Here is a 12,150-nt window from a genome sequence, read left to right as displayed (position 1 = left end):
ACAATTTTGTCCTCGATCGTTTCTTCGATCATTCTGAGGAGGACTGCGCCCCGAACCGTTGTTTCTTCGATCTCCGACTTATGGTTGATATCGTTCCCTATTTGATCTTGGTTCCCTATCTGTATCCCTCGGGGACTTAACTGCCAATCTATTTGGATGAATTGAGCCCGAGAGGGCTCCCAGCTGGTCGTCCTCGACCCTGATCTTCGACTGATAACGATTATGTACATCTGCCCAAGTCACAGTTGGATACTCGATCAGATTTTGCTTCAACTGTCGTGACACGATCAAACTCCGCTCATTCCACCCCTGTGTAAAAGCTTGCACGGCGCAATCATCCGAGACTGGTGGTAATTCCATTCGCTCCATTTGAAAGTGGGATAGGAACTCCCTTAGCATCTCGTCATTCCTCTATCTTATCTTAAAAACGTCTGATTTCCTTGTCGCAACCTTTATGGACCCGGCATGTGCTTTCACGAAGGCGTCTGCTAACATAGCAAACGAATTGATAAAATTCGGTGTCAAGTTGTGGTACCAAATCATTGCTCCTTTTGACAAAGTTTCCCCAAATGTTTTCAACAAAACCGACTTGATCTCATCATCATTTAAGTCGTTTCCTTTAATCCCGCAAGTGTATGAGGTAATGTGTTGATTAGGATCGCTCGTCCTGTTGTATTTAGGTATATCGGGCATATAAAACTTTTTAGGAATGGGCTTCGGAGCCGCACTCGGAGAGAATGGCTTTTGTCCGAATTTTTTGGCATCCAAACATTTTAAGACCGGGGTGCCCCCGGTATTTGATCAACACGGGAGTTATAAGTCTCCACTTTCTGTCATTATCCTCGATCTTTTTCTCCCCCGACTCAATTCTCTTGGTGAGTTCCTCAAGCATCCTCATAATCGTGGGATCAGCCCCCGAGCAATTACCGTTCGATCTCTCTGGCACTGGTTCAGTTCAGTGAGTGACTTCCGGTTCGACCACACTTTGAGTTTTATGCTGACTTTGAAGCTGAGTGATAGCAATCTGTTGAGCTTGTAACATTTCGAATATTACTTGGAGGCTAACTCCTCCATCTCTTATACCTTGTGTTTCTTGGCCACTAGATCGGACTTTCCTACGTACACTTCCTTCGGGGTCTGCGCTTAAATCCGTATTCAAAGCAATGTATGAACTAACATCGATTGGTTCCACATTTGGCACTTCGCCAGGGTTAATCGGTGGTACACTGGCTCCCGAAGCAACCACATTATTGTTTTTCCCATGAAATCCAAGACCATCATCGCCTCGTACGGGTGTGTTTTGTGAGTTTGACATGTTTTATCGTGAGAACAAAAGTTCTTGACAAAAATAAGTGTGAAAATAACGTGTGTTATCAAAATTAATACTGAAATAACCACTATTATCTTTAGCCCCACAGTGGGCGCCAAACTGTTTACCTCGAAAATACAAGTAACAATTAAACTTGTTTATGGTTTTAAAGATATGTGATTTAGTTCAATACTAATTCATAACCAAAAAACCAAACATATAAATTAAGGAAGTAAGCAGAATCAAACCAGTGTTTAAGCTAATATCGATCTCGAGTTGCGATGGCCTCGAAGTAGATTCACAAGAACAGTACAATAAAAATATTAAAGTTAAGAGACAATTCTGATGAATAATGAGCAAGAAAGTAAGAGAGTATATTCTTTTGCCAATGATTCATGATGTTAACAAATGATTGAGGTCCCCTTTATATAGCAGGGGAACCCTAAATAAGGTACATTTCTATTTATAGTAAGGAATCTTTATTGGGATAGCTGTCTAACCGCCTAGTACGGATTCGTACTGGCTCGTACAAATCTATTCCGGAATTTACCCATGATATTGGAGACGTGGCGGAAATCTTGCTCTTTCTGTTACAAATCCATAACGACGTCATCTCGGGGTTGGTCATACTCGGCTTCGGTACCTATGCGTACTTCGATCCTCGAGTCTTGTATTCTGTCATCGGGCTCGAGCTTGGTCCATCGGGCTCGAAGTCGACCCATCCTGAACTCGGGCTTGAAGCGACTCGTCGAGCCTATGAAATCGGGCATACCTAATTTCGACCGTATACAGTATTTGTTTTGAAAATTCATTAAATATGCACAAATATTAATTTTAAAATCCAATTATTAATACTTGAAATCATCATTATAAAATCTAGAACCAATAAATTATAATCCTAGCTACACTTTTGGATCCATCACGTTGAGATAGGGGTGCCTTATTAGACTAGGCATAAATTCTACTAGATGTCATATGACTCGGTAGCAAATAGCAATTGACAAGAAATTACACACTCATATTTGGGAGAATATGCTAAATTATTGTGAAAATATACATACTAGTCATGGTTCAAATGATAAAAATTTGTAAAATACGCACATCATACGTCAATTACGGTCATTTGGTTTACGTAACTATCCTAATCTCTTTAAGCTATCCCCCGGGATTTTATTCAATTAGCCATATCTAGCAATTATTACTTGAGAAAATGACCCTCCATAGCCCCTCAAAATTTTAATAGCCTATGTTTTTCTCTATTGACACGAAATGTCTCTCCGGCCCAAACATATTATATCTAATAGCCCAAAATATTTATTTTTTATATTTTTTGTACAGTGATAGTCTATTTTGTATTTTTTTGTATAGTGACAATCTATTTTGTATATTTTTTGTATAGTGACAGTCTATTTAGTAAATTTTTATATAGTGACCGTCTATTTTGTATATATTTTGTATAATAATAGTCTATTGTATATAAATTGTATAGTGACAGTCTATTTAGTGGAGTATATTTTTGTATATTAACAGTCTATTTTGTATATGATTTGTATAGTGACAGTTTATTTTGTATATGTTTATATAGTGACCATCTATTTTGTATATTTTTATATAGTAACCGTCTATTTTGTATAGTGACAGTCTATTGTATATAAATTGTATAGTGACAGTCTATTTTATATAATTATACATATAAATTATCTCCCTTATCTAGAAAAAGATTCAAGAGTTCTGATCTTTATGTTCCATAAATTTATGTTTTTGTTTGTTGGGTTTGTTTTCTCCTCTTTTCTTGGTGGCGGGGTGGTCGTAGGTGGGTGGCAGATATTATTGATAGATTGGACCGTTACTATGTTGTTATCCTTAAAGAATTTGTTAAATACGTTAGTTTGATAGAATTTATCAATTGCAAGAGTTTAATATAGAAAAGGGCACATTTATCTTATACTCCTATTTATCTACATTACTAAAAATAAGTTAAAAAGAATTATTACACAAAAATTTAAAATAAATAAAGTAAACGTAATATTAAAAACTAGTATAAGGGATGTCAATCTCTGAAATTATCTTAACAGTAAATTATAATTTTGTATAAGAAACCGGAGGCTCGGGGCGGCACAGTGGTTAACATAATTTATTTATTTTTGGCTACAAGTTGTAATGTGTAATTGTGGACTAGGCGGTTGTTTATAGTTTTTGTCGAGCAGCTAACTTTGTCAAAAGCTCATATTACTTTGCAGAGTTAAATGTGAAAACAGCACGGGCTAGCCAGTTTTCGGACTGGTAATTGAAAAATAGCTAACGTTTGCAAAGTCATTAAAAATAGCCATTATTTTGCTGCAACATGAAAAGTTCCAGCATAATATACTGGATATTGGTGCACCAATGTATGAATTTACAGCATATTTTGCTGGAACTCCATCACACGGAAAGTTCCAACATAATATACTGGAGATTGGAGCACCTGTGTATGGACTTCCAGCATATTATGCTGGACTAGTATATTATGCTGGAAGTTCACATGTAAAAAATTTGTACTCCAGTATATTATGCTGGAATATTTTCCGGATTTTGAACAGTGTTTTCGTTCAGATTTATCTTTACATAAAAAATGGCTAAATTTCATTATTTTTGAACTTGTGGCTATTTTTGAATTACCACTTGTAAATCTGACTATTTTTTAATTTCACCCGAGTCAAACTCACCTAAATGGAGTGGATCAGTGATCGGCCCATGAGCTAAAAGCACCAAACATTTGGGTTAGAATAAGAGTGGGAGAAATTCAAAAATAGCCAGATTTACAAGTGGTCACTCAAAAATAGTCACAGTTTTAAAAGTAATCGATATTTAACCATTTTTCATGTAAAGATAAATCTGAACAAAAATACTATTCAAAATCCTAAAAATACTCCAGCATAATATACTGGAGTTCCAGTATAATATACTGGTCCAGTATAATATGCTGGAAATTCTTACACATATGCTCTAATTTCCAGTATATTATGCTAGAACTTTTCGCATGATGGAATTCCGGCATAATATGCTGGAAGTTCATACACAGGTGCACCGATCTCTAATATATTATGTTGGACCGATCCCTGTTACAATAAAAGAGTGGCTATTTTTTAATAATTTTATAAACGCTGGCTATTTTTGAATGACCAATCCGAAAACTAGCTATCTTGTGCTATTTTAACAAAAAGTGTTATGGGACTGGACCAAGTCCATTCTTTGTTTCATTTGGACCCAAATGAGCCTATCACTTGACTGAAACAACAAAAGTGAAAACACCAACTTAACCCGTCATTATTATAGTGGGAGATCATACCCATTTAACCCGCCCAAATCGTTCAAGGTTCGGTCGGTCATTGATCCACCCATTTATTGAACTCAATTTATTTTGACGGGGCAAGTGCACAGATAGCCATTCTCAGATATGATATTTAGAGATTAGTCATTACTTATTTTTCCCTTAAATTTTAAACTAAAAATCTTAACTTCAGGATAATTCAAGACATTTTTGTCCCAAAATTTGGACTGAAAAACTGAAATTCAGGACGCATTGACTAATCTTAAATAGCAGCCCTTTAAAGTGGCTATTTTGTGTCATTTCTACCATCTTGACCCAGTTCATATCAACCCATCCAAAGTTAAGTTGATTTTTAGCTCAAATTGATCAATGAGTAACTTTGCTAAAATATTTTTAATTTTTTTTTTGTTTGATGTGGTCTACATGACCCCTAACAAAAGGAAAAAGTCCTATTTGATAATTAAACAATTCATAAGAAAACAACACATATTAATTCAAGTTTGGTAAGAGTTGGACTGGTTTGATTATGACCCATATTTTAGCACATCAACTCATCTCAGCCCAAGTAACTTTTGGACGGGTTAATAACCCGCCCATTTATTGAATCAACTCATTTGACATGCCCAAAATCAAGGGAGAAATTCAAAAATAGCCAGATTTACAAGTGGTCATTCAAAAATAGTCACAGTTTCAAAAGTCATCGAAATTTAGCCATTTTTCATGTAAAGATAAATCTGAACGAAACATTATTCAAAATCCAAAAAATACTCCAGCATAATATACTGGAACTCCAGTATAATATACTGGAACTCCAGTATATTATATTGGAGCCAGCAAAGTATATCGGTCCAGCATAATATGTTGGAAGTTCATACACAGGTGCACCGAACTTCAATATATTATGCTGGACCAGTCTCTGTTGCAGCAAAATAGTGGCTATTTTTCAATGACTTGGTAAATGCTGGTTATTTTTGAATGGTCAGTCCGAAAACTAGCTAGCCCGTGCTATTTTGACCATAATTCAATCCAACTCGCCCATTTGACACCCTTAAGTATACAATGTAAGAGCCCGGTAATGAGGAGAAAAACGTCGGCAAAGGAAAAGAAAGCATGTCGCATAATGAAATGCGAAGTACTGTTGCATAAAATTTACACCACCCTGACAAAAAAGAAAAGGAAAAATAGAATCCATCACTGGAGTTTAGTTCATTTTGCAATCCATTTAAGTGGACAACGTCAACATACCCAACCCTGTATAATCTCAGGAGTAGAATCTGGGGAGAATAGTGTTTATTAAGACCTTACCCCTACCTTGTGAAGATAGAGTGTGACTGATATATTATTTTACCGTATTATAATCTGATTTTGCACCAAAAACTGTCAAACACATGCAACTCCAACTAGCTGAAGGGTACAACATCCTTTCAATAATCTTTTCTTGCTATAATCATGAAGAATAAGAACAAAGAGAAAAATGAAAAGAGAGTATACATATCATTCTATAAGCAGTAATGTAACGTGCCCATTCAGTGAGCTCCATCTTCAAACAGGTTTGATAGTCTTCAACTTAGTTTAGGATCGCTACAGAAATCTAAGGAGCAGTAGAGATGGAGGAATGGTTGGGCAATGAAATTAAGAAAAGAAAACAGAAAAATAAACGTGCATTAAAAATACTTAAAACAGCACACCGTCTTCTGATCATTGCAGGAATATAGCCAACGCTACAATAGCTTCTGATATAAATTTGACACAAACCTAACTCAAAACACTAAATATCCAAAATGCTTTTGCAATCTCATCATATAACCAAAAAGGGAAAGAACAAAATGTTTTACATATCCACTGGCACACGTCCATACAAGTGTGCAGGCAATCTTGGAGTTGGAATAGCTTGTATTGGATTTTTCATGTAAGTTACTGTTCCAGGGCTCTCCTCCAAGTCAATATCCTCCGGGTTAACCCCCGGGGCCGGAGCCCATGTAAAATGATGCAACAAATGACCCAACATAGATGTGACCAAGTTGATAGCAAGTTGTGCACCGGGGCAAACACGCCTTCCTGCACCAAAGGGCAATAACCGATAGTCGTGACCCTTCATGTCAACGTCTTCCTCAAGGAAGCGCTCTGGTCTGAACTCCAACGGGTTCTTCCACACGGCTGGGTCACGAGCGACAGCCCAAACGTTCACGTGCACGATGGACCCCTTAGGAATGTCATAACCACCAATTTTGACACTGGCACTGGCCTTATGAGGAAGCATTAGAGGAGTTGGAGGGTGCAACCTTAGAGCCTCTTTGGCTACACATTGTAGGTAAGGAAGTTTAGAGAAATCGGTTTCTGACATGATTCGATCCGTTCCGATTACCCTGTCAAGCTCCTCTTGAGCTTTTAGTTGCACTCTTGGGTTCTTAACTAGTTCTGCCATTGCCCATTCCACTGTTATGGTTGTTGTGTCCATTCCTGCTGTAATCATATCCTGCACAATTTCATTCGCAAACATTTTAATATGAATGAGAGTGATTGATACTATTTCCAAAGTCATGCAAAGCTAAATGCTATACAGTTCATTGAGCCCTATATTCTCAATGTCGTTAGTCACTTCCAAAGTTCTTCTTTAGTTAATTTTCAAGAGAATAAAAGTTTGGACAATTCAGACCTCGTCAACATCAATATGAATCATCGTACCCAACATCCTAACATACTCAAATCCAGGGGCTAACTCAATATATATTATTGAACAATTTGAGAATGAATATATGTATACCGAGTTGTTTCTGATGTCACAAAGTGATAGTTTTAATGTCAAAAATGGTTCTTTCTTTATCATGTCACAGACAGATTAATGTACTTGCATAGTTCTATCCTTGTTCATACGCATATCAACATTTTCAAATTGTTTGTTCTTTATCATGTCGCAGACACATTGTCAAAAGATGGTTCGTTCTTCACAATGTCACACACGCATCAATGTACTTGTATCGTCTCTATCCAAAACTAAGTTATAGCCCCAATTATAATTTTTATGCCAATTGAGCTAAGATCTTGAATCTATAGGATGAAACATTAGTTCTTTTGCAAGATAGAGACACTGACTTGTACATATAGAAACTATGAGTTTTTTACTTACCCAGAGGAGGCCAATAACAGTGTCATCACTAAGATCATACTGCTTCTGAAGAGTAAGCAATGCATCGACAAAATGCTGCTTAGTATCACCAGTTTTCTTGCGAGCCAGTGTGTGTTCATCCATGATCATTCTTGTTAACCGGTCTCTACGTGCAGAGTGCTTCACGAGTGCCTCGTTTTCCATTGTGAAAAACCAACGGAGCCATGGAACATACTCTGCCAAGGGAAGTTTTCCGCCAATTTTGATGCCATTAGAGACAATACCCTTGAATTCTTGACCTTGCTCATCAATCTCACCTTTTGAGTTCATGAACCTTTTCCCAAATGTTAACCTTGTAATGTTGTTGAATGCTACTGATCCTAAGTACTCTCTTATCAACAAGCTTTTACCTGTGTTATCTGCAGATTAGTAAGCATTATTAGCACAAGAATAGATGACATTGTTCCATGTTGAGTTGCACTATGTTGGTAATTAACTACTATGACTTGTATTTCAATAATTTTCCGACCCCGCGCATAGCGGGAGCTTAGTGCACCAGGTTGCCCTACTTGTATCTCAATAGTTTAATACTTCAAGAGTATTACTTACTTTCATTCTAAAAAAACCTTCACTCTTGCAAAACTTAGATGAATTAACGTCTTTATTCTCATTAGCTACTTATAACATCTTTTCTTGAGCCGAGGGTCTATCATAAACAGCCTCTCTATCTCTTAGGTGTAAGGTCTACATACTACCCTCCCCAAACCTTATATTGTTTGTCGGAATACCCTGGCTATGTTGTTGTTTTTGAAAAATAGAAGTAGTTAGCGTATTATAATTAAAACATAAATTTATTCAAGTAGACACTGACATTAAACTATAAAGTTTTCTAAAGAAAAAATAAAATATTAGTATTTGGTATGACATAGTTTCAGAAAGATTCACCTACTCCACCATCTTTCTTTAATTAATGAATGGCCCTTTGTGGACCTTAGCCTTTAATTTTTCTACATAATAATCCAATGTTTCATGTGTAATTTGGGTTAGAATTGCGTCCCAATAAGACTCTACCTTCAAGAAAATCATCATAGGGAGTACAAGTGTAAAAATATAATATATTTATATAATATATTATTTACCCATCAAAAAAAGTGTAAAAATGTAATATTGTAATACCCCAAAATTTTCTATATCCTCAACTTTGTTTTGTTTTTCATTACTCCTTTTATGTGAACATTTTAAAAATAGTGATTTGAAAGCAATTTAATATTTTATTGTCTACTATGTGGAAGCTGAGCTGTCACAAAAATAAAGGACAAACAAGAAATAACTATGTGACGAATACTTTCTCCTACCAAACCTTTTAGAGATCTACAGGCAAACTCACCTACCCCAATCCCCACGAGGGAGGACCCAATGATAATTTAATACTACAAAGAAGATTCCTATAAACAACACTTCATTATAAAAGTCAAGCTTTTCCTGAACCAATTTTCAGGTTATGTTATAATATATGTTATCTATAACAGCACTCATCTCTAAAATGCAACAAAAAATTTAGATTAATTTATTGAAAAGGGGTATATTCTATTTCCATCTATAGAAAAGTCAATATTCATAAACTGGCAGCCGAAATCACGTGGAAGTTCGTATGCCCATAAGGTCAAAGTCACGTGATGGCTCTTATTGCATCTTCCACAAATATTTTGAATTGATCCCCACTAAAATAAAAAAAATAAAAAATATATATAAAGAAAAAACTTTCCCACCACAAATTGCGGAGTTAATTAGATCTCAATTCGAGGAGTGACCAAATAAAAATACGTAATTTTGATCTACAAAATTACTTAATTTTGGCAAATCTTGCTCCAAAATTGTATAAAATAAACCGGTAAAAACTTATATTTACGTCAAGTCAAAAAATACATTGACATTGTTATATACTCGTATCACTAATCTATAGTTAATATAATATTTTTATATAAATATATAATTTAAATATAATAAATTAATATAATTTAATATAAATATTGAGTACGAATAAGTTTGAACTAAATAAATTAAAAAGATAGCCTTAAGCTCACACTATGTACGGGATCCAATACATAGTGTCCACGGTTTGAAAAGATAGCCTTAAGCTCACACTATGTACGGGATCCAATACCGATCTATAAGAGTCCACGGTTTGAACCCGGAAGTCACGTGCAACTTCACCGGTTAGCTCAAGACTCCTTCTTGTACTAAATAAATTAACTCTAGAAAATAATAAAGAAGGAAGGAAAATAACATACCAGGCTTAGTACAATCCTTGAAAATGTTTTCAACCATAGCAGTAACTTCATCTTCTCTAATAGGTCTAAGAGCTTCAAGTCTTTTAGGAGTAAAAAGCTCAAGATTACAGAGCTTCCTTACTTTCACATAATGAGGCCCATAATCAGCCCAAATCAAATCCATCCCATTTCTGCTCAAATTATTTGCAGGTCTAGTCCTAAATCTATCTGCTAAATTCTGGTCATTTTCTTTCAATACTTCTTTAGCTAATTCAGCTGTTGTTACCACAACATTTAACTGTGACCCAAAGTATACTGAGAAAATCGGACCGTAAGTTTTGGCCCAATCGGCAAAGCACCGGAATCTCACCGGTTTTATGTCGTAGAGGTTTCCGACCACCGGTAACGGCCGCGGACCTGGTGGTAGTTTGAATCTAAGACGGTGGTAGAGTTTATGAACTAGAAAAATTAGGGTTATGGATATGAATATGAAAGATAGAGCCATGATTTTGGTTGAAACTTTTGACCTATGAGAGTACATGAAAATTAGTGATTTATATATAAATATGGAGTTCAAGGGCTGCTTTTGCTTTTTTTTTTTTTTTTTTTTTTTTGGGGGGGGGGGGGGTGGTTGGTACTTGGTAGGTGAAGTTCGAAGAAGAGGTAGTTGGGATTGAAGTGAAGCTGTAATAATGTACATTGTGAATCTCTGATAGTACATTTGCCAATATAGTGTTCGGAATACGTAGTACCATTTGCAACGTGGCCAAATTTAGACCAACATTTTTATTTTCTGTTTGTCTTCGAATACCGAAGTAATAAACTTCATCAGTTTAATTTTTTTTTTTTTACATGAATAATGATTGGGCATGAAAGTTGAAAAAACATTAAGCAATTTGTTTTGGTTTTGAACATATTGTGATATTTATTCAAGTTCATTTGACATGAATATGTTTAAGTCTAGTTCTAATCTGAATATAAAAATTAAATTTAATTGTCAAAAGTAAGATCTCTTATAATCCGATCTTTTCCTTTCGAGTCAAGTTCCTAAGACAGAAGTTTTCTAGATACCTCTCTTTCAACCGATTTTGTAACTTAGTTAATTAGAGATCGAAATTAGACGTGAGAGAGACTAGACTTTTAGTAAGTAGAGGCGGAGTCAGAATCTGAAGTTTTGAGTTCAGGATTCTAACCCTTTTAAGTTATTGAATTCTAAAGTAATAATTTAAACATATTAAATGAATTTCTTACAACAAACATAGAGTATGGACTAAAGTTACTGAATTCGTCGGAACCGCGCCTTAATCTCTAGCTCCGTCCCTATTAGTAAGAGCAGGTGTGTCTCAGGTTGAGAAGAGTTGTTCATAAGTAATGGTTATGAGTTCTTTCTTATTCCAATTCAGAAGAAGTTACGCTGCGTACAGAATTTAAAACTAAAAGTTTTAAATTTATGATCTTGAACATACATAATATTTATATTGTTATAAAATTAACAATTAAAAATTGATACTCAAATAGATAAAATACTCATAGTCATTTACTTTTATATTTTACCGTTTTCGAAAAGCTTAAAATATCTTATGGTTCTTTTTTTTTTTTTTTTGTAAATTTAGTGAGAACAAGTTGTGACTGGTGAGCCTCGGACTAGAAATAGGTTATTAATCAATAAGTGGTGTTGATGTAGAGACGTAGCATATAGTTTACTGGACAAAAAATAAGAATAGAAATAACACGTGTAACTTTAGGGCGACCTATTTATCAAGTAAATTAAAATATTTTCAAGTAATTTTCTCACACAAAGCAGGGCACTTACCAGAGTTTATACTTTTATTTCTCTAAATTTACACAAAATTGGAAGTATAGAACTCTCCTACGGATTTTACTATTTTATTAATTAAACATGCGCCTAGATCCAAAAACGGGAGGTTAGGTGTAAGATTTTAGTAATATTAAAGATAGTATAAGCACAATTAAGAAGAACATGAGTGAACAGGAACTAGGTCTAATGAATCTGAAAAGCGAATTAGTCTCAGCCACAAAACCACATTACTTTTCAAAGGAAAATCACATACTATTGCTAATCTAATTAATACTCAAATGATTTTATTGTCTTCAACTAATAAGTATAAATGAAGGGAATTAAATTTTGATTAGA

General features: G+C 35.1%; 1 protein-coding gene across 1 annotated transcript; it reads right to left on the bottom strand.

Moving 5' to 3' along the window:
• Positions 1-6,251: 6,251 nt before the first annotated feature.
• LOC104216569 (cytochrome P450 98A2-like) lies at positions 6,252-10,644 on the bottom strand. Its single transcript, XM_009766650.2, has 3 exons — positions 10,017-10,644; positions 7,747-8,144; positions 6,252-7,095 (listed from the first exon to the last, which is right to left on the bottom strand). Exons 1-3 carry the CDS (start codon positions 10,534-10,536, stop codon positions 6,451-6,453), a joined length of 1,563 nt encoding a protein of 520 aa, XP_009764952.1. The 5' UTR covers positions 10,537-10,644; the 3' UTR covers positions 6,252-6,450.
• Between the last annotated feature and the right edge of the window lie 1,506 nt (positions 10,645-12,150).

The sequence above is a fragment of the Nicotiana sylvestris genome, chromosome 12 (assembly GCF_000393655.2).
Source record: "Nicotiana sylvestris chromosome 12, ASM39365v2, whole genome shotgun sequence".
In the NCBI taxonomy this organism is placed as follows: Eukaryota; Viridiplantae; Streptophyta; class Magnoliopsida; order Solanales; family Solanaceae; genus Nicotiana; species Nicotiana sylvestris.
The sequence above is the reverse complement of the archived record's forward strand: the minus strand, read 5'-3'. Positions and strand labels throughout refer to the sequence as shown.

Excerpts from the sequence above, each read along its gene's own strand:
- LOC104216569 (XM_009766650.2), bottom strand. The coding sequence starts at position 10,536 with ATGTACTCTCATAGGTCAAAAGTTTCAACCAAAATCATGGCTCTATCT. Across the intron at positions 8,145-10,016 it reads CAAGGATTGTACTAAGCCTG|ATAACACAGGTAAAAGCTTG; the intron begins GTATGTTATTTT and ends ACTAATCTGCAG. Across the intron at positions 7,096-7,746 it reads CTGTTATTGGCCTCCTCTGG|GATATGATTACAGCAGGAAT; the intron begins GTAAGTAAAAAA and ends GAAATTGTGCAG.